Source organism: Phyllopteryx taeniolatus, chromosome 16 (genome assembly GCF_024500385.1).
Source record: "Phyllopteryx taeniolatus isolate TA_2022b chromosome 16, UOR_Ptae_1.2, whole genome shotgun sequence".
Lineage (NCBI taxonomy): Eukaryota > Metazoa > Chordata > Actinopteri > Syngnathiformes > Syngnathidae > Phyllopteryx > Phyllopteryx taeniolatus.
Window position 1 is genome coordinate 18,483,371 of NC_084517.1, and position 21,373 is coordinate 18,504,743.

A 21,373-nucleotide genomic window follows, 5' to 3' on the forward strand; every position below is an offset into this window, starting at 1 on the left:
CGCACAAAGTCGCAAGAATATCCGTCCTTTCCTGAGTTGCGTGTGAAAGGCAAGGCCGCATTAATGCCGGCTTTTTCGGAATGCAGTCTCTAAGTCGCCGTATGAAATCGCATTTCCGTGGGAATTTCTCACCGTCGCTGGGTTCTGCGTAAAAGGCAGAACCAGATAAATGCGTTCTATTACTTGTGTTGGCGAGTTTGCAGAGTCTCTGTATGAACAAATAATAAATAATAATAGACACACACCATGTGATCATTTTATCATTTGTTTTTTTTCTCTCTTTTTACTGTTGTTTTCAGTTACATGTGAGTTGACAGGCAGCTAAAACGCTACCGTGTTCAAGACGACCATCACTTCTGGAGAAGCAATAAAACAAAATACGAGGAAAAGAAAAACATTTGAGTGCTCAGCATAATGTAACAAAAAAATATGGCAGTAGTAGTTGGTACATTTCTCTTTCAACAAGGCACCAAAGGTTTTAATATTGGATATCTATTTTTTGTTGTCGTCCCTGCTGTCAGTTTGAGGTTGCCTGAAAGAGTTCTGTGGAAGAGGATGAGAACCAAGTGTGGAAATTGGATCATTAACATTCAAATTGTGTTGGTTTCAAAAAAGTTGCAATTATTTTGCTGTTGTAGTAAAAGTACGACATGCAAATTGACGAAAGCGGTTGATTTCCAAGTGTGAAGTCATGAAATAGCTTTTAAAATGTCACAATTTGGCATTTTACAAGAGGGGTTATAACACTATAGTGTAAAGTATAAAGTCCAAACACGTGAAGACATTTTTTAAAATGAAGAAATGTTGTTTTTTGTAAAATATGATGAGTCATTTTTTTCATTTGTGAGTGCTCTAGTAGGAGTTTCAGGTGCAAACATGAACAAACTATTAAGAGTGTATTTCACTGAGTCATAGTGATGTGTTTTCGGTTGGAATGATGAGAATTAAGAATGTAAAGGCCATTTTTAAGTGCTGAAGAACAAATATCAATTGATAAAAATGTGAAAATGCAGTGTTTCAGGTAAATGTGGGGTGGGGTGGGGGAAACACATTTGAAGTTAATTGTACAACTATATTGTCCAAAAATATGAACAAGTTACAAATAATAATTATCAAGTTTTTTTCTTTAATGCTCTAGAACAAGTATAAGGTTTATATTGATGAAAAAGTCCCCAAATACTGTTTTAGGTAGACTCTAATGTGGAAAAAGTAAATTTGAAGTTATTGTATAAATATTGTCCCAAAAAATTAGTATTTCAAAAAGCTGTAAAAGGTAATTATTAAGTTCCAGTTAAGTATAAGGTCCAAATTGATGAAAATGTTTTAGGTAGGAACTAGGATGTGGAAAAAGAAAATTTGTATTGTACTATTACATTGGCCAGAAAGTCAATTAATGAGGTTTTTTTTTTTTTTAGTGCTCTCGTAGAAAATAAAGAATTCTACTATTAGAATTAGTATTAAGAGACAGAATTCTGCTTTCAGTGGCATTTTGTGTTTTGTTAAGTGCTGTCGTGGAAGTACAAGGAATCAAGTCATAATTATATGGACAGAATTCTGATTTAAGTAGCAATTACGGAGGTTGACCATTGTCAATGACAATGTCCTGTTTGATGTTTGAATTTTAACCTAAATGTGTTTAAAAAGCAGTAAGTTGAATGTTAAATCAGATGATCCCAACCCCCCCCCCACCTCACCCCCCCCCCCGCATTTGGCACTGATCCTCCTCCTGTTTAAAAACTCCACGTTAAGAGTGAAACACAAATGACAATGATTAGCTCCTTCTCTCCTGTGTACCAGCAGTGGCTTCAGTACTTCCGACACCTGGTGAAGTGCTGAACCTCATAAGGAGTGCACAGTGGTGGGTGAGCAGGGGGCTGATTAAACAAGGTGACGTGGGTTTTACACTTACTAGAGTAGAAAAACACAAATTATCTTGAGTTCAAGTGGTTTTTAAACGTCCCGTTCTGACCTGATTCGTGTGTGTGTGTGTGTGTGGGGGGGGGGTGCCCTCAATGGAGGTGCGCGTTGAGGTCGTACTTCTCGCAAAATTTGTCCGTGAAGGGGATGCAGGTGAGCAGTTCGCACCACTCGCACTTGATGGGGTAGACGTAGAAGAGCACGGCCAGGCCCGAGAAGAGGCCCACAAACACAAGCAGGAAGACGATGATCTGGCAACGCTTGCGGTACAGGTCCATGCGGCCGAAGCTGATGTAGGGCAGGAAGGCGAAGGACAGGAAGAAGCCCGACACGAAGCCGCTGAAGTGCGCAAAGTTGTCGATCCACGGCAGCAGGCCGAAGGCGAACAGGAAGAGCACCACGCACAGCAGCTTGGTAAAGGCGTGCCAAGGCTGCGCCAGGATCTGCCAGCTCTGGAACAACTCCACGAACAAGCAGGCCAAGATGCCGAACTGAGAGCCCGCTGGTCCCACCTGCACATCACAAACGTAAGGAAGTCTTCATATCGTCGCTGTCGGGTGGAAACCTTTCATGTACAAAAAGGGTCAATCAAATTTTTTTTTTTTTTACAAATCAATAAAAACATTTTTTGACACATTATTAACCAATTTAAAGTGTTGAAAATAGTTTGAAAACAAATCTATTAACTCTCTTGAACACTTGAACTGTCCGAAAAGTCTTGTAAAACTCCGCCTCTTCCCTCATTCTGCGGGAGCCGTGCGGCATTATGTCCCCTCAAGATTGTAAGTCTGGATGTTTTTCAGACAATAATGAATGAAAACAGTGTGAAGTAAACGTGTGTTTTCATGTGGACGTGGGCTCTTGTGTGTCCATCACCTCGGCTCTGTACGGCAGGAAGATGGCCGACGCCAGGTTGCCGGTGATGCCGCTGACGATGTAAATGATGGAGATGCGCAGCCATCCCGCCAGCTTCTCCAGGTCCCTCAGGATGGTCATCTGAAATGCCACCGACACCATGCAGTGAAGGATCCTGCGAAGATGGCACGGGAGGTGGCAACGTGACTTACAGTACGATGTACGATGCAGCCTCGGCACGTGCGGGGGTGGGGTGGGGGAGGAGATGATCCTATTAGTCGAATTATTCAGCGCGAGTAAAGCTCGTTCGTGGAGGTACTTTCTTTAATTAGCCAGGACGCCAAAAACATCGAGACTAATCAAAGCGCCTCTTAACTGATGTTAGCTCTTTGCATGGGCTGTGATTGGCCCGCTGGAAGTATTTTACATTCACCAGTCACAATATTAGGGACACTTGTACGCTACAAAATGCATCAGCAGTTTAAAAAAAAAACTCAAAACTGAGCACTAATAATCTTGGTGCCAAGGAACTATGTTGAAGTGAGTTGAGGAGGATATACAGTATAGATTCTCAAAGTGTGGTACTGCTAGTGGTACACGGGCTCCCTCTAGTGGTATGCAAAAGAATCCCTGAATTAAATGCTCAAACTGTGCATGATGTTACAGTGGCTTAAACTTCTTTTATTGTTATTAAATGCAGTGCATTTGTCAGGTAGAGTTCAGTTGTATTTAGCTTTTACGTAAATAACATTTGCATCTAATCGTTCAGAACGGTTTGTTTTCACACATTTATTTGGGTTACATTTTTATTGAACTTTTACGTGCAATACATTTTACTGAATAATTCATGAATTAAAATGTTTTGTTTTACTATATTAAAGCATATTGTTAATGGTCAAACTGTGCCTAATGTTAAGTAATATACTTTTTGGGAATAAAACATCTGCTGCATTTATGTTTAACACTTCGGCCTACTTTGCTACTGTATTTTAATGGTGGTCATTATGGTCGTACTCGGACAGGCAAGCATTTTTTGACCACTGGTATAGAACAAGCAGAAAATTATCATTTTAAGTCACGTTAATGGCTTAAAAAGGTAAGAAAGAACATAATTATGACTTATTATTACTTAATTATAGCTTATTTTAGTTTTAGTGGCAGGAACTTCCAATTAGAGTACTGGAAAAAAGTAACATACTGTAGATCCCCCCCACAAATAATTACATTAATGGATGGGACACTTATTTAAGACCGCCCACTACGGGAAACTAAGTGGTGGAAAAGCCATCGGAAAACCAACAGAGAGCATTTATCGTCCCCGTCGACTCACCCCGCGTGCAGAAAGAGTGAGAGCCAGAGTCTGTAAAACTGATCCGGGATCTCAGGGTTGAGGAAAGGCAGCAGTCCACATACGTCATCCATGCAATGCACCTACAAGATGGAACAGTGATATTAGAATCCCGCCTTTGAAAAAAAAAAAAAAACAAAACAACAAAGGTTACAAATGTGGAGCTGACTTGGGAGCAGAGTGTTGCTTCCTCATGAAAGAAACCATTCATGAAGTCACAATATTCCCGCGATGTGATTTCACACCTCCAACAAGAAAAAGACGAGGTCAGCGATCACAAAGAAATAGTGAACACATTGTTTATTAAAGACAAACAAAAAAAAGGTTTGCTCACCTTCCTTTGGTTCCGATGCAGCAGGGTCGGCCCATGATGGTGCAGTCAATGTGAGGCAGGTTGGTGTGGTTCCCTGTGTTGTACCTGGTGCAAATCTAACAGCACGCGCATTTTCACTTCGACACTCATGATAAGAACACCGCGATAACATAACAGTAGTGTGAGGGAACACGTCTGAGCACGTTTGTCAGCATGACACACACACACGCACACACACACACACACACATTTGGTTTAGAATTGCAATAGAAATACTGTATGTACACCCTGATTTGAACTCAGCTTTGTGTCAGCTAAGTGTCCTGATCATTCCCTTGGGCCAGTAAACATCAATAGCATTCTTGCTATTTCTTTCAGCTACTTCCCACACGTTGGGTCAAACACCTTTGAAAATACGTAGGATTATGGCTCTGACAAGCTCAGAATCATCACAACAGGACCATGTATTGACATAAACTTTGGACACCGGTGCTTTATCATTCTACATCAATGGGATTCTCGTACCGCCCCCCCTCTCACTGATGGTCACGCCATCGAGTAAAACATTTATCACTCACTGGCCACTTGGTGATGTCATCGGGCCACTCGTGCGGCGAGACCGAGGCGGGCTCCAGACATATCCTGACAGCAAACGCACCATTAGTAGCTTGCGTGGGTGGGCTTAACGGTGAACGAGCGCGCTTAGCGTATACCTGGGGTCCTGACGGCAGACGGAGCCGTACTGTCTGTCCTTCCCGTTTAACTGAGGCGTGCTGGAATGCTTCGGCCACTTCACCCACACAGCCAGAGTGCTCTGGACGTAAAAAGGGTGAGTCAGAATCACTCGCGCTTATCAAGTTAAACTAGTAATCAATACAGCGACGGACCGAGCACTCCTCTTCGGAAGTCTGCACACAGCCGGAGCGATCGTTGCGCACGCAGCACGCCGAGTTGCGTTCGATGGCTCGTTTTTCCCTGATGAACTCATGCACTTGCTTGTCCTGCCGCATGCATGGAGAGTATTTGGCCCCCAGGTGGATCAGCGCCTCCTGCAGGGAACGATAGCAGCTTCACGTTACGACGACACCCAATTACAACTACTTTACTTTGTATTATTGTTTTGGATTTTTTTTTTTAAATTACATCTTCTGTATTTAAAACAATCACTATTTAGCCTTTCAGTCTGCTTGCCTAATGCTAATTAAAGACTATTGACTTAGTATTTAGTCATATATTAGAACCTAACCAGATATGGTCAGTACAATCTATTAAAAATGTAAATGTATTTTTGTGTGCAGATTGCTGAAGACATGTTTTGCTCGTTGAAGTTAGCTGTAACAAGCTTTGCGCGGACTAACCAATCACAGGGGGTAAAAATTCTGCCGTTATTGCCTGGCCCTGTGGTACGATTTTGAAATGTTATTGGTTGGAGAAACAGTCCCATTGTTAGTAACGTTTAAGTTACATCGGCCATCACTACTGATTCTGAAGGCCCTGGGCAGATCAGAATGACACGGTAATACTGAGGCTGAAATGTGATTGGACAAAAAAAAAAAAAAAGTCTACCATCCTCATGTAATGGAAGAAGTGTAGCCAGGATAAATTTCACAGCGTGGCATAATCCCTAGGCTGCACAACTCTTGCTTCACTGAGTCAACAATAAACAACCTCAGGAATCAAGATAAAAAGCAGGACTAAAGCAAAGTGATTAATACATAAATAGCATTAGCATTCAATACACGAGTCTTGCTTTGTGTTCTTTAGCACATTGATATGATAACAGCAGACACAAAGCTGCTCACGTTCCGCGTCCCGGGACAGGTTTAAAAATAGAGTTAGCGCTCTTCTGCGCCTGCTATATAGGGATGCTCAATGTGATAAAAGGTAATAATCAATGTAAAAATGCAATGTTTTCCCCGCTTTGTGTGTGCGCTTACCGAGCCCGGCCCGATCCAGAAATTCTCCTGCTGTACAAACTTGACATTTTCGTACACGCCTTTATTTCTTAAAACCTGCCGACACACCAAACGAGACGAGACCGTCACGGACAAACTTTACAGTGCGGCCGTGAGGATGCCCAAATCAGAGCGCCCACTCACCGAATCCACCGTCTCGTGCTGGGAGAAGCCCACCGGCGCAATGCCGTAGATGCACACAGCCAGGATGGTGATCAGCAAGTGGACAAAGGTGATCCAGTATGTAAAAAAAGGCCTGCAGGCAGGAGAGATTAAAAATAATAACAACAATAAAACTACTACTGCGTTGGCTGTCGTGAAGCGTACCTAATGTTATGGCGAGTGAGTGTACCGGAACGGACCGCACCTGTGGTCGTCCATGTCCTCGATCTGCCGCTTGACGTAGCTGTCGATGCGCTTGCGGTACGTGCGGTTGGTCAGCTTGCCCACCATGCCCAGCCCGTACGGCCTCTTCTCACGGGCGAAAAGCTTCTTGACGGGCACCACGATGCGTTGGCCGCGCCGCTGCCCGTTGACGCTCACCACCTCCTGACGCAAGGGCACCTTGGGGGGGCCCGGCGCGCCCTCTTTGGCTTTACGCCACCCTCGCTCCAAAGGTCTGCCCGGGATCACATGGAAGACAGAAATTAAAAAAAGAACAACAACACAATTATTTTACTTTAACCTAACAGATAAGGCTTTTTTTTTTTTTTTTTTTAAACTTATTTGACTGAGTTTGACTAATTGAGCCCGCCATTTTTGGAGTCTTATCGATTTTGTAATCGTTTCACGGTTTTTAAATTATGTTAAATTCAATTGTCCTGTTTTATGTGTGATTTTTGTTTATGCATAGCCCATTGTTTCAGCTGCCATTGTTTTTAAAGTCCTCTATATATAAAACTGTTATTTTTTTAAACTATTTTTTATCTCCGATCCAGCACTAGTTGTTTACATAGGCACATGTTCGAAATGTATAAATAATAATAATTGCTAAATACTGTCCCTTTTAGCCCATACAAAGAAACAAACATGTGATGTGATAGCTTTTATTACAATCACAAAATGTATTAGATTATTTTATTTTTTATCATTATTTTTCTACAAATAATACTTATAATATTTGATAAGACAAATTATTGACAGTTGATAACGTATTATAAAATCTATATTTTATTTATTGGGATCACTTAGTATGGTCAGAATAAATTGATAATAATAAAAAAAATGCATATAAAATGAAAGAAAATAGGGGGGAAACTGGAGTTATTTATTTTAATTCGTAATTGCAATTTATCGAAAAATCTTAGTAAAATTGGAAAATAAATAAATAAATAAATAAAAATACCAAAAAAATAAAAATCTACAAAATTCATGTCAGTGACTATGCTCCATTTCCCCCCCCCCCCCCCCCCGATGGAACAAGCCAACTGAATAAGCTGTTTATTTATTTAAGAAACGAAATGCTAATAAATTTAAAAAAAACGTCAATGGCATTATCCTAAATTCTCAACAACAAAACAAGAATTATGATCCATTTAAGAACGCTAGTACCTTTGAAAATCAAATTTTTTTTAAAATTAAAACACTTCTTACACTGTGGTTGATTTTTGTCTTTTTCCACACACAAAAAAACCCCTATATTGTTCTATAAGCTGAGAATTCCTTTTGTATCGCGCCATCTATAGGAGGTGGACTCACAGCATCAGGTGACTCCTCTCCAGAGCTGTTTTATCCAGTGCGCTTCCAGTCAGCTCCATCTCATCCTTGTTGCCGCGCTCTGCCTCTTTCACGGCCGCCTCCGATGGCGACTCGAACACCTCATCAGCGTACGTGGACAGCTCTTCGGGCATCAGAACATCCTGACAAAAGAAAAAAACATGCAGATGTGCAAATATACTGTAGAGCACACGTGGCTGCTGCTGTTGTCCTCATGACCGACTTACTCTGGCAAAGAAGGACGTGTCCAGCTCATCGGGAAAGTCGATGTCTTCCTCCATGAAGCTGGCCGGAGTAAAGCTGCGTCGATGGGTCCGCCGCAGGGTGCTGTCCCGTATGGAGCGCCCCTGACACAAACAACACACACAGATAAATACTTTTTGTACAGCACATTTAACCCAATTGGCTTTAAAACTTTGGTATATAGATTCAACAATGTCCAGATTGACAAGTGTTCTCAAAGTATGGAGAGAAAACACACGAAACAGGAACGTCAGAGCTGAGATTTGAACCCAGAATCTCTCGATTGCGAGGCAGACTTGCTATAACTACGTGGCACACGTAGTCAAACTAAGCTAAGGCAAAAATAACGCAAAATTTTAAAATGTCACCTTTTTCACAAAAACAGACATTTATATACTTTAACCCTCTTGCTAATGATATTAATACATAATTCAGATAATCAAAATATTAAAACTGCATAAATGACTAAGGAAATAGGAATTACTGATTTAAGGCAACATGGTGGAATAGAGGAACAAACAGGAGTTGTCGTTTGGCAAGCGTTTTCAGACGCTACAAATAATCGTCTCACTATTCCGGCATTTAGCAAATAGAAATAATTTTGGCAATCCTAATTGACCTAAAACAGGAAAAGTTTACTCCGATTTCAAGTCAGACAGTGAGGGGAAACAAGCATAGATGTCTTTCAATATAGTGTATGTAAACTTCTGGTTTCAACTGAATGTGTTCTGTGATTGACAGGTAAACAGTCCTTGGGTGTATCCTGCCTCTTGTCCAAAGTCAGCCGGGATAGAATCCAGCTCACCCCCGCGACCTCAATGAAGACAAGGGCTAGAGAAAATGGATGAATGGAGGTGGTCGACTAGCTGTCCGCGACACAAGCAAAACACTTGTACCACCCACTTTTGGCTTGCGAACCACCAGTTGACCTCGTTGGCAGACCCAATGAGCCATTTTGAGATGAGGTTGAAAGGTGTTTCTTTCTAAAGAGTGCAAAACGCTAGCTCACCTTGACCAGCGCCGCCGCCGCCCGGAAGCTCATCTTGGCCACGGACTCCCTCTTGCGCCGGCGGGGTATCCGGTTGAGGCCTGAGCGCGAGCTGGTGAAGGAGCACAGCGACGCTGCCCCGGGCGTGATTGGCGTCTGCGGTACGCTGTAGCCGTCAACCTCCTCGACCGTGCGGAAGGCTCGGCCGCGGGCCAGTGGGTCGACGATCTAGGGCAAGAATTTGTTTAAACTATGGCCAACAATCACGACATTTAGGAGTGGTTTGGTAGGCTAAAGTGTTTATCGAAACGTGATTCCTAAAGGTATATTTCATGTTAATTGAAGTCACTGTAACATCAAGCATAATTTAAATTAAAAAGACAGAGGAGCCTCAATTTCAAATTTTATTTGTTCTGATAATAATGTTCCATTTGCAAACCAAAACGTTGAAAAAAAGCACAGTGTTGTTTTCTATTGAAATGAATCAAAATGAAAGCAAAGAGCAAACTTACTTTTGCTTTTTCATTGGGGTGTTGTTGAAAATATATATTGTACGATACAGAAACAAGTGAAAACACATTATTACGGAGAAATAACAAGGTGCGTTTGCGAGCAACTCACTTTGAAATGTGTTTGCTTTTCTGCATAAAGCACAGCTTACGGTCACCATGGGTACCACTAGCCCAGAATGGCCGCCATATCCCTCAAAGCAACGCAAAAGTCGTGCTGAATTGTGGGATGCGGGGGCCATTTCGGGCCAGCAATATCCTCGGTGAACATAACAATGCTGTCTAGTCACAGAGTTTAAGATGGCATGGTAACATGATAGGAAGGAAAAAAAGGAATAAAAGACAATATTTAAAAAGAAACAGACCACAAAGCCTGGCTTACACTATCACCAGCAAGCTCTTGCACCGTGGGGTCAAAGGTGGACATTTTGTGCATAAACCGAATGGTTCGTAAACCCGGTCGTTTGTAAACCAAGGTTCCACTATAATTAAATAATGTTTAAATTAAAATGTATTGCAAACGAATGTAACAAAACTTGAGCCAAAATGTTTAAAAACAAACAGTTCTTAAAGATGAAAATCCGTGAATATTATTTTTTTTTTAGCCCCAAAAATACTTGAATAAGAGGAGATATATTGAAAAAGAAACAAACAAAAAACAAAAAAAACTGAAAAAAGGCTGCGATTAGGTAGAATCCACAGGTACCAAACCATGAGCAGGTGGGTAGAGTAGCCAAAATTTGTCCTCAATTAAGAGTACTATTACTTGACAATAATGTGACTCAAGTAAAAGTAAAAAGTATTCCTCCAAAAAATTACTTGAGTAAGAGTAAAAAGTACACAGTGACAAAAATACTCAAGTACTGAGTAAATCGTGAGTAATTTTAGATTGTTTTTTTAGTCAGAGCAGGAATATCAAAATAATAAAAACAAATAAATGCAAATGTGCAAATTCTGATATGAGTGTGTGTACAGTGTGTGCAATATTACCACATACCCCAAAGAGATGCATGTTTTACAGGTATTTGTGATAAAATAGGGCTGCCAAAGCAACAACAAAAAATCTGCAATTAACCACAAGGTGTTTTCTCAAGTTAGAAGTGGGCTGAAATATCCACGTTTGGGCAGACAGTGCCAGACAAATACAATACATGAAAGCTGTTGTTTTACTTCGTCTCAGTGTAAACACGAGTCACGGGCCGTTGTCTTCAATAACATAAATACTCGAGTAAAAAGTAAAAGTATACAGTATTAGAAGTACTCTGACAAGTACAATTTACTCCAAATGCTACTTGAGTAAATGTAAGGAGTAAATGTAGCACGTTACCACCCACCTCTGACCCCGAGTATGCGGGGGTCTGCTGTAATTCAATTTGCATTATTTCCAATGGTTTAAAATCAGCAACTAACACCTCGATTGTGTTTTGACTTTGAGGCTGTATTGGAGACGGAGGGATGCATTGTCTTTACCTTCTGCATGCCATGCGACGAGGAGGGCACATACAGCGGAGGCGGCGTCTCGGTGCTGGCTAAAGAGATGTTGTCCTGGCTGGGCAGGTCCATCTCGCGGATCACCTGCGGCTTGAGCTTTCCGTAGCGCAGGCTGCAGTGGCGGAGGCTCTTGCGCTGCCATTTCTGCGTGGCGTCGCCGTCCTTGCTCACCCCGAACCAGTCGGCCGTGCCCCTGACGCCACAAGCGGCAGGCGTTCACGTCACAGTCGCAAACAATTACGGCACTCGTGATAAGACATGATGATAACGCTTTCCCGGATGTCAGAATTGTAGTGTGAGGGAACACGTCTGGGCATGTTTGTGAGTACATACACAAGAACAGTCAGACTGACACAGCCACACAGATCCATTGACCCACCGACATTCATTCATTCATTCATTCACTCACTCACTCACTCACTCACCCACAACCCATACTGTATGTGCCCACCAAATCACCACCCAAAACTTCCTTCTTTATATGTCCACTTGCTCCAACATTGACAGTTACAATTTACATAAAATCATTCTTCTTAATGTGAAAAGAAATATGACAGCGGCTGTGCACAAGTGAGAGTTAAAAACAAAACCAACAAGGACGTAAGTGCACATCCAGCGCCGTGTGCGCTCTAACAAGTGGGGTCTGCCCTGCATACCTGAGCAGGGTTCTGGAAAGCGAGTGATGCTTCCTGGCGCTGCGGCGGGCAGCTCGCTGGCCCTTGACGGGCACTGTGTTAATCCGCTCAAAGTGAACCCTCCTGCTGCTGTCGCCGGACGGGAGGAAGGTGCAAAAGAAGAAGGAGGAGAAGAAGGAAACAGAGAAAGAACAGAAAGTGAGAAGCAAGAGTGCAAGCGGTGGGAGTCGTCATGAGGGGGCCAAGCAGACGGACGGTTAAAGCGGGGTACCGACGATGGGGCCGAACGCAAGCATTTCCCTCCCATGTGATATAAGTAAGCAAAGGCCGAATTCTTGGATGTCCAAAATAAATGGCTTACAGAGGATTTGATTTGGGAAAGAACAAAAATAAAAAACGCAACTACAGCAGTCCTTCGTTTCTCGATATATCGACAAACATCCGCAAAGTAGGAACCATAAATTATATTATTTACATTTTAAAGCTTTATGCATAATACCGATACAAAATAAGCATGTGAGGTGCAGGTATTATTTTTGCCCACTTGGGGTGGCAATCCTCACATTCTACACTGTAGTATGTGTGACTTTGAACATGTGTGACTTTAAAAGGCGGGGCCTATCCCAGTGGGTGACGTGCGCCTTAGCGAATGAGAGTGTAGTCAAAGGCTGTTGTTAGCTCAGGTTAGCCAGTCTGCGCGTTGAGTCCTTGGGCGTCAGTTGTAGCCGTAGCAGTTAGTGTACAAACGTGCTTTTTCTGCATTTGTTTTGTTACCGTTTGTTCAATGAAGCGATTGAAAGTGCTTGACCATTTGTGGCGGGATAAATTCTAACTAGCGGTGGTAGGCTCAACTAACTTAGCTAATGATGTTTACTTTTCAAAAATCATTCTTAACACACCCCACACCACAGGATAAACACTCAGGATAATCTTTCAGGGACATCTGATAATCGTGCATTTGCTGACTTCGAGCACAACGAGGGGCATGCCGAAATTCTGCCCAATTGTCGAGATATGTGTACCCCGCTTAAGGAAACCCACCTATTGATCAGATGTTAGCACGCAGGTAAGGTCAAGCTGGTTAAATCAAAACCAGCCATGCAATTTGCATAAAAAGAAGGAAACAAGAAAAGGTAAAAGGTTCTTCTTACGCAGGTGTATAAATCGTATAGAGTGGTCTCACCTCTTGATGGTCTGCGTGATGGACGACTGGCGCTGCAAGGCTGGCCGCCGGCTGTCAAAGAAGTCCCGGGGCGGCGACTGGAGGTGAGACGTCTCCACCGGCATGCTGATGCTGCGCAGGAAGCCCTGCCTCTTTATCGGCTGCGAGAGGTTTAAATATTAAATATCAAAAGTTAGCCCATGCCCGTCGGTCCAATTGCAGTTTATTTAATAAAAAAACAAAAAACAATTTCAATAGAAATACTGTATGTTATTCATATTTTCCAATTTTGCGGTGTGATTGACTGGCGAACAGTCCAGGGTGTAGTCTGCCTTTCGCCTGAAGTCAGCTGGAATAGGCTCCAGCTTCCCACAAATGAACAGGATGGACGGCTTTTCTAAATGTAACAGTTAATATGATGATTTATTGGAAAGATTAAAGGGCTCTAGTACTTTTGTGACTGGCGTACACTTGCATACCAAATTATTATACAAATTATATTTTCCTAAATATTGGATACAAATGACAGTCGGCATAGTTTTCAAAGTCAAAGTCATCAACCATCAGAGTATTCTTCAAATGTTTTTGAATATACCTCCCAATGATAACAGTATTGTTTTGAAAAATAAAACACTGCATGCCAGCCATGTGGGATGATTTTAAAAAAATATAATGAAGATGATATTAATTATAAGAATAATGGGTTCAATTGATTTTCAAAATGATTCAGAGGGTTTGACGCCTGCTTTTCACATATTTCTGAATATAAAATGTCTGACATCCACGGAGCTTGCTTATCTGTCTGCCTGTGCCTCGATTCAATTCACCAAAATCGTGTTAAACCTTAAGACGAGGTCTCAGCAGGCATACGTTTAGAGAATGCATAAAACAAGTCATGTATTGCATTTTGAATTATACTCACTTAACAACACATCAGTTAATTAGATATTTAATAACACTGTTTATAGTAAGAATTTAGTATACAGTTATTTATAAGCACGTTTCAAAAAGATCAAAACATTAAAGCAATACAAACTGGAAAACTAAAACTCTTTGACTTTCCTTTCATGTTTGTTGTGCTCTTTCTATGGAATTCTATTATTATTATTGTTGTTAAGAGGTCAATGAGACATGTTAAATGTGATTTTTATTTGTAATGTTATTTGAACAAATTTGTCATATTATTACTATTATTAGGGATCCTATGATTCACCTGAACAAACGTGGGTGGCTCGTCCAGCGACATCTGAGCAGTGGGAATGTCCAATCGCAGCCACGGAGGCTTCTTCCTCTGCAGGCTGCTGGTGCTCTCCCGCCGCGCTTCTGCCATGTTGTGTGTCCCCACCACAGGCCTGCCAGCTGCACACACACACACACACACACACACACACCAAAGGAGGGAGAGGAAAACATTATGTAATGTGTCATTGCAAGCATCAAACCTCAAAAGAGGGCCAACGCTGCGCCTTGCAGAACAGGTTGAGCCCACAAGAAGGTGCTGTAGACACTATGGAGAATTTTTGCAGCACAGGAATTAGAAATTGCTTGGAAGTACCTAAATTTAGTTCCTGGGAATTTTCTTGGGGACCCATGTGTGCATAGAACAATGCGGACGCAATTCCATTCCACCCCCAGGAAGTGGAAATAGAAGAAAAGCAGAGCGCTTTTTGCAAATATAACATCTTCCGCTCTTAACTAAATGTTGGACCACCTCCAGAGCCGAACAACAAATGTGAGTAGACCCCCCCCCTGTTGACCACAGGAGGTGCAGAATAAAAGCTCATCGCCTCATAGGCAGGCCTTTTTACTGCATGTTTTACTTTCTGTCGTCTACTCGTAAATGTCTGCAACAAAACTGTCCCCTCATAGCAAAGTGGAGAAAGATGCAAAAATAATAATAATAATAATAATAATAATAAATAATAAAAGTGTGTTTTTATTTCTGGTTAAACAAAGTGTACATGCGTAGTAAGAAAAGAAAAGTTTGAGATGGAAATATCCTGGCAGCAAATGTGGAAGTGGTTACTAAGTCCGCCTCACAGTTCTATAGTTCGGGATTTGAATCTCAGCTCCAGCTCCTGCAAGCTGGAATACTGGGAGAAATCTCATACGAAGTTTGAGGAGAACATAAACTTCACACAGGATGGCCCGAGCCGAGATTCGAAGCTGGTACATCTCGACCGTCAGGCAGAGGTGCTAACCACTAGTTCACCGTGCTTCCCACTAGATATAGTACTTGTACAATGGAATCTCAATTTAACGGACTAAACGGGGGGCCGTCCGTTAAATCCAATTGTCTGTTAAATTTGAGCACTTTTTCCGTGGCCTAAAAACACCAGTACAGTACACAATTGTTGTAAATAAATACAAAAAAAGTTTTAAAATGTTTGAAAAGTTTTACCGTTTCTCCAAATTTACCTCACTGGTGCATGGGAGGGATGATTTTGAGTTCCAACTGGACTACTTTTTGTGCTTTAAATCCAAAGTCAGCTAAATCGACGTTCCACGTATATAGCTCGTAAAGAATAAAAAAAATACAAAATGTCTTTTAATCTAAAATTTATACAAAAAGTCTACACACCTGGTCAAATGCTATTTTTTGTGATTTAAAAAAAATTATACCAAGCTAAATCATTTCGAACTTTTCCACCCTTAATGTGACCTTTAACCTATCCTCCATAAATAAATGTAATCTGATGAAATGAAGTAAAAATAAACAACTGAAATAATGTGTGCACACTCATAACTAAGAATGTGGCTGTGTTGGAATTAACCAATCACATTTAAACTCATGTTAAATGGGACTCAACACACACCTGCCACCATTTAAAGACCCTCTGATGATCCCCAATAAAGTTAAGAGGTTCTAGTAGGCTTTTCCTGCCATTTTTTTGTGGTCACATTTTACAGCCATGGTCCAGAGAGCTTCCACAGAATTATAGGGTTCTCATTGTTTAAAGGTCTCAGTCAGAAAAAGGGTTCCAAAATAATTTCCACAGTGAAGACAGTCATTATCAGGTGGAGAAAATATGGCACAACAGTGACATTACCAAGACCTTGACGTCCCTCCGAAATTGAGGAAAAGATGGTGTGAATGTGGGTGGGAATGCTCGTTTGTCTATATGCGTGCTGGTAACCAGTCCAGAGCGTACCCCCGCTACTTGCCCCAAATTCAGCTAGCATACGTTCCAGATCACCCCTGACCCCAATGAGAACAAGCGCTGTACAAAATGGATGGGTAGATGGAATTAACCTTCAGGACGGTGTCATCGCAGTGCAGCTTGTGGACTCGGTCACGTCCTCACTTGGGCCTGCTATGCTCGATAGTAAGTGTCCTTCCTCTGGACCACATCTGCCTTTCCGCTGTCATTCAGACTCACTGCAAGCTTCTGAACTTCTCTTTTTGACCAAGTGACAATTGGGTGGATGTTACACAGCGGCAGAAGTGAAACCAACAATCAAAAAGTACAGTACTTCTCATGTCCACAGGCTAGTCCATTACGTACGGAGCACAATCTGATACAAAAGAATAATTTTTGATTGACATTTAAAATGTGTTTATTACTGTGATTTCATTATATTACAGTATATGATGCAGCCACTTCAAATTGCAACCAGAATAATAAAGCTATTGTTAAATTAGCCTAGGCAGAAAAATGCTGTAGCGGTCCATCCCTCCCTCCTACATTAGCAGCTAAGATTACATTAGCAGCTGCGTTTGATGTGCGTTATAAACTGGTTGCCAACTGCCAGACCAATGAACAAAAGGCTTGGAAGGAAGGTCTTGGGGTGCAATTTGAGTTTGGGTAAAGCCGGCTACATGCGAACCCACATTTTTAACATTGTAACCACTTTAAATGCGTACGAACCCGGTACCGGACTCGAGATGACCAATACAGCACGCCAATATCTCCACCCGCAACCAAGAGTCAGGTTTAACGTTTGTAATTGTCAGCCAGACCTTTTCCCAAGCAGAGGGAGGGGGAATGCATTTAGTACAACTCACACCATGGGATAATCCTTCAATCTTTCAGAGACATCCAATGATCGAAAGGGAGTAAAATGCTTAAATTTGGACCAGTTATCAGTATACCGCATTCCCTTGCTAGCTGACTAGCATGGCTAACATCTGACATTACTTCACAAAGCAGCGAAGAATTTTCTGTGAAATAAGTACTTTTACTCTTCTACTCGGAAAAATTCAATTGTCAATTGCTATGTTTAATTGGGTTTTAAAAAGAGGGTTCAAACTATTTAAAAAATTATTATTAATATTATATTTTTTTTTTAAATAGTCTCCGCTCACAGATTTTCACATATTGCGGGTAGAACTAGAATGTATCCCCCATGATAAATGGGAGTTCTCTGTACCCCGCTTCAGTGCTTGTGCAATCCTTTTAACAAAAACACACAGCTAAATGCATCGCTTAATGTCAATTGAAACAGCTTTATTAACCTTGCAAAGGCCGATTATTTCACTGTCTCGTCATCGCTGGTGTCTTGTTTGGGGGTTAATGACAACGCTCTCTCGCCTCAAAGTCACACTGCTGTGACGCAACCTGCCTGCTATTTAATTCTATTTCATCATTTGCGCAAACACAAGAGCTTACTGATTGCGCAGATCAGATCTGGGCCGAGTTAAAAAGGATGCACAGACACAACTTGACGTTTTCCCTCCCTGACAGACAAGTTTGGTTGCTCAGGATTTGCTGTGTAAATGATCGATGTTGCCTCCTGGCAAACTGGGTGGCTTTTTGTCTTGTTTTTTTGTTATGCACACGCTCTTCTGCTTGTGTGTCAGGCTTCTTCCCCTAGCCCATTCCCTCTAGCACCCAGCCTCCGGTATTCCACTCTGCCAGGAATAACTGCCATTTGCGGTTCTTTATGTGCACCTCATGTAGGACAATTAAATCCCAAACAACAACAATATAGAGTGATTTGTGGCAGCCTGACCACAGCACTCTTTAAAGAGAGCTGCACCGAAGTTTATTGGCTCTCTTTGACTCCACTGCATAAGCCAGGACGTTTTGCGTAAATCTGCAGCATTGCAGGGCAGAGGTGGGGAGTAAGTCACATATGTGCAAGTCACAAGCAAGTCCTAAGTCACTGTGGGAAAGATTCAAGCAAGTCAAGTCGAGTCACCACTACATTTCAAGCAAGTCGAGTCAAGTCATTACTTGGTTCAAGTAAGTCGCAAGTCAAGTCATACAATCTTGGAGTGGTAATAAGATGTTTTTTCACTTTTTTTCCCCCCCCCCCCACAAATCATAGCACAAAAAAATAATATTCACACCTTATGAAAGTTAAATGAACAACAACTGAGATTACGATTGATTGAATTTATTGCAGTGAATAGTTTTAAAGTTGTATTTCAAATTCAATGAAACTTTATTTTTGGACAAACTATGCTGTTTACTTTGTGATGGCAGCCTTGTAACGTCTAAGGTTTCTTAGAGAACGCCATTAAAAAAAAAAGCCATGATTGTTTTCTCTTGGTTAAATATAATTAGATGTGTACATAAATGGGCTAATGGAGAATGAAGGATTCATAATTAAGGGAATAATGCATGACATAAAACTGTTACCATCCTTAAAAAAAAATAAGAATAATAATGTGAACAAAATCTTCATTCCCCTGTGTTCACTACTTTAATTAAATCACTTGATTTTATTTATTTAGAGGCACGGATTCTGGACAATTGACAGTTGTCATTAGATTAAAGGTTATGTTTCATATGCTGTGGTCTCAACTTTAAAAGCATAGTGCAGACAGCTGTATCACAGAGCCGACACAACGAATGACATTTTAATGGTGACGCTTCAAGAAACTCAAGACTTGCTTCTGTTTTGTGGAAACAGTAAATCACATTTAAAATGAAACCTATAAAACAAACCCCACATTGGACAGGGGTTCACTGTATTGCTATCCCGCTTGGTGCTATGGTAAAAATAACTGATCAACGACCTAATTTGCCGACTCACTCTTGTCCTCCTCAACATCTCAGCTCAACTGGCACTAGCCTGCCAATCACTAGCTTCGTTTCTCATCTGTTTATGGCACAAATTGAAATTAGTAGTCCTCAAGGCCGCCACTCCCTCCAGCGGCAGTGATGTCCTTGCTGTGGAGGAGAGTCGCAGATGAACGGGTTTGGCACTCACTCAAGCTGGAGGATAAGCCTCTTTCATCAGCGAGGGTGCACGATCTGCTCACGGCCACATTCACACATACGAGAAAAAAAACTCTTAAAACCGCCTTGCTGCTTTTTCCACCCCAATGATTTCACTCAATCGCCCCGCTGGAGTCGTAATCTCCCTTTCAAGGCGAGGTGCGTTTTATACGACTGATAAGTGGCATGTTTGCGTTCCCCGTCGCATTCTTTACAGCGCCATGATTTCATCAAGTTAGGATTTGTTTTGACTTCGCAGGGCCACGCTTTCAAGCGACTTCGTGAGCCCCCACCTCCCCAAAAACACACACTTTCTCCTCAAGCCGGACACTGAAGGAAGCTTTGCACGGCTTGTTTAAAATGTAGCAACCATTAGGCAGGGGGAGAACACAGACAAAACACACAGCCGACATCTCGTCAGGTGCACGAATGTCGGTCGGGCCCAGTTGACGAAGCCTGACAGGCAGAACAAATTGCCCGGACGGTGAGCTATTGTTATTATTGAGCGCACGCAGACCATAGAATCATTTCAAAGAAATCGTGCTCCAGTCAGGCGCATAAAGGCACTGTTGTGTGTCGCAGGTGGAGCCCTTGAAACAACCTTGGGCTCGGCCAAGCGCAAAAGCAACTTGAATGTTTCAATTCGCCTCCAACAAAAAGTCCTCCCCAAAGGAAAAGGAATGCGAGAGAACTTTTGCTGCATCAATAAACATGGGAAATTATGAACCCGAATTTCACTCACCTGTTACCCTGAGGATGAGCGTTATAGAACATGGATCGATGGATGTTCGACGAGTAGGAGTGGTTAACTAAGACTTTAAACACAGTCAGATCTTTTCTGGTGAGAATTGTTTAAAATCAGTAACTGTGCTTGTTTCAACGAGACTTGACCCGAGCTGATCCACGTGATCAGAAATCTGGGCAAATCACGTAATTTTTAGTTGACTGGTATCGAGTGAGGTTTATTTTTTTTCTCTTACAGAGCTGGCTTCATGGAGCTGTCTGTGCGTCTATGCTGCAGCCACAATGCTCTGTAGTGGGGGGCACCTTTGTCCCCGAAACTTAAAATTTGGTGCTCGTCTGCAGCTCATTAAGTAAAAAGAGCCACAGAGTGGGATATGGAAACATTTTGCTTACACGGCCGACTGTCAGGTCAAGTCAAAAGATGTGACAAACTAAACTAAGTCTGAAAAGCCGCACAGACCACAGGAGGAAACAGTATGACAAATATATCCTGACATATATCTTACGTAATGCATTGCTAAGGTATCAGGCTCAGTATCGGACGATACTTAAAATCAAGTGACTCGACTTGTATTCAGGTACAATAAAATGTGACCAGGACATCCCTAGTTTTACCACCCTAAATAAGAATACTGTATAGTCAGCGTCTGCTTCTGTCCTTAAAGGTACAATCTATAAATGTTTATGTAATTAACCAATTAGGTAATGGTCGTTCTAATGTAAACAATTGTCTAATATTTTGAAAAAATAATACATTTTAATTAACCAATTTGAAGAAAAAAAACAGCAAAATTATTAGCAATTAGGCGGCACGGTGGAAGACTGGTTAGAGCGTCAGCCTCACAGTTCTGAGGACACGGGTTCAATCCCCGGCCCCGCCTGTGTGGAGTTTGCATGTTCTCCCCGTGCCTGCGTGGGTTTTCTCCGGGCACTCCGATTTCCTCCCACATCCCAAAAACATGCATTAATTGGAGACTCTAAATTGCCCGTAGGTGTGACTGTGAGTGCAACTGGTTGTTTGTTTGTATGTGCCCTGCGATTAGCTGGCAACCAGTTCAGGGTGTACCCTGCCTCCTGCCCGATGACAGCTGGGATAGGCTCCAGCCCGCCCGCGACCCTAGTGAGGAGAAGCGGCTCAGAAAATAGATGGATGGATGGATATTACCAATTAGCATTGCTAATTACACCACTAGATTCCAAGGAGATCATGTCACAATTCCAGAGCTAAAAAGGTACAAAAGCAGCTGTTTTGTATACATTGCAACCCTAAAAAAAAAAAGATGTATATTGTGAGAGTGAACTACACTATACTATACTGTACTATATTTGT

At 41.9% G+C, this 21,373-nt stretch overlaps 1 protein-coding gene across 4 annotated transcripts in view; it reads right to left on the minus strand.

Annotated features, from left to right (window-relative positions):
* Nucleotides 1–252: 252 nt before the first annotated feature.
* rhbdf1a (rhomboid 5 homolog 1a (Drosophila)) overlaps nucleotides 253–21,373 on the minus strand; it is a 38,460-nt gene continuing 17,339 nt past the window's right edge. For 2 of the 4 annotated variants that reach the window (XM_061750132.1, XM_061750131.1), the window contains 18 exons: nucleotides 14,346–14,491; nucleotides 13,154–13,293; nucleotides 11,992–12,099; nucleotides 11,315–11,528; nucleotides 9,357–9,563; nucleotides 8,332–8,451; nucleotides 8,087–8,247; nucleotides 6,756–7,007; nucleotides 6,533–6,644; nucleotides 6,371–6,445; nucleotides 5,321–5,482; nucleotides 5,147–5,247; nucleotides 5,012–5,075; nucleotides 4,455–4,549; nucleotides 4,290–4,365; nucleotides 4,103–4,203; nucleotides 2,794–2,947; nucleotides 253–2,429 (listed from right to left, as the gene is read on the minus strand). In XM_061750132.1, the coding sequence (XP_061606116.1) occupies nucleotides 2,010–2,429; nucleotides 2,794–2,947; nucleotides 4,103–4,203; nucleotides 4,290–4,365; nucleotides 4,455–4,549; nucleotides 5,012–5,075; nucleotides 5,147–5,247; nucleotides 5,321–5,482; nucleotides 6,371–6,445; nucleotides 6,533–6,644; nucleotides 6,756–7,007; nucleotides 8,087–8,247; nucleotides 8,332–8,451; nucleotides 9,357–9,563; nucleotides 11,315–11,528; nucleotides 11,992–12,099; nucleotides 13,154–13,293; nucleotides 14,346–14,462 (2,679 nt within the window). In that variant the 5' untranslated portion in view covers nucleotides 14,463–14,491 and the 3' untranslated portion in view covers nucleotides 253–2,009. The remainder of the gene's footprint in view (nucleotides 2,430–2,793; nucleotides 2,948–4,102; nucleotides 4,204–4,289; nucleotides 4,366–4,454; nucleotides 4,550–5,011; nucleotides 5,076–5,146; nucleotides 5,248–5,320; nucleotides 5,483–6,370; nucleotides 6,446–6,532; nucleotides 6,645–6,755; nucleotides 7,008–8,086; nucleotides 8,248–8,331; nucleotides 8,452–9,356; nucleotides 9,564–11,314; nucleotides 11,529–11,991; nucleotides 12,100–13,153; nucleotides 13,294–14,345; nucleotides 14,492–21,373) is intronic. The other 2 variants (XM_061750133.1, XM_061750134.1) reach the window with 2 other exon arrangements.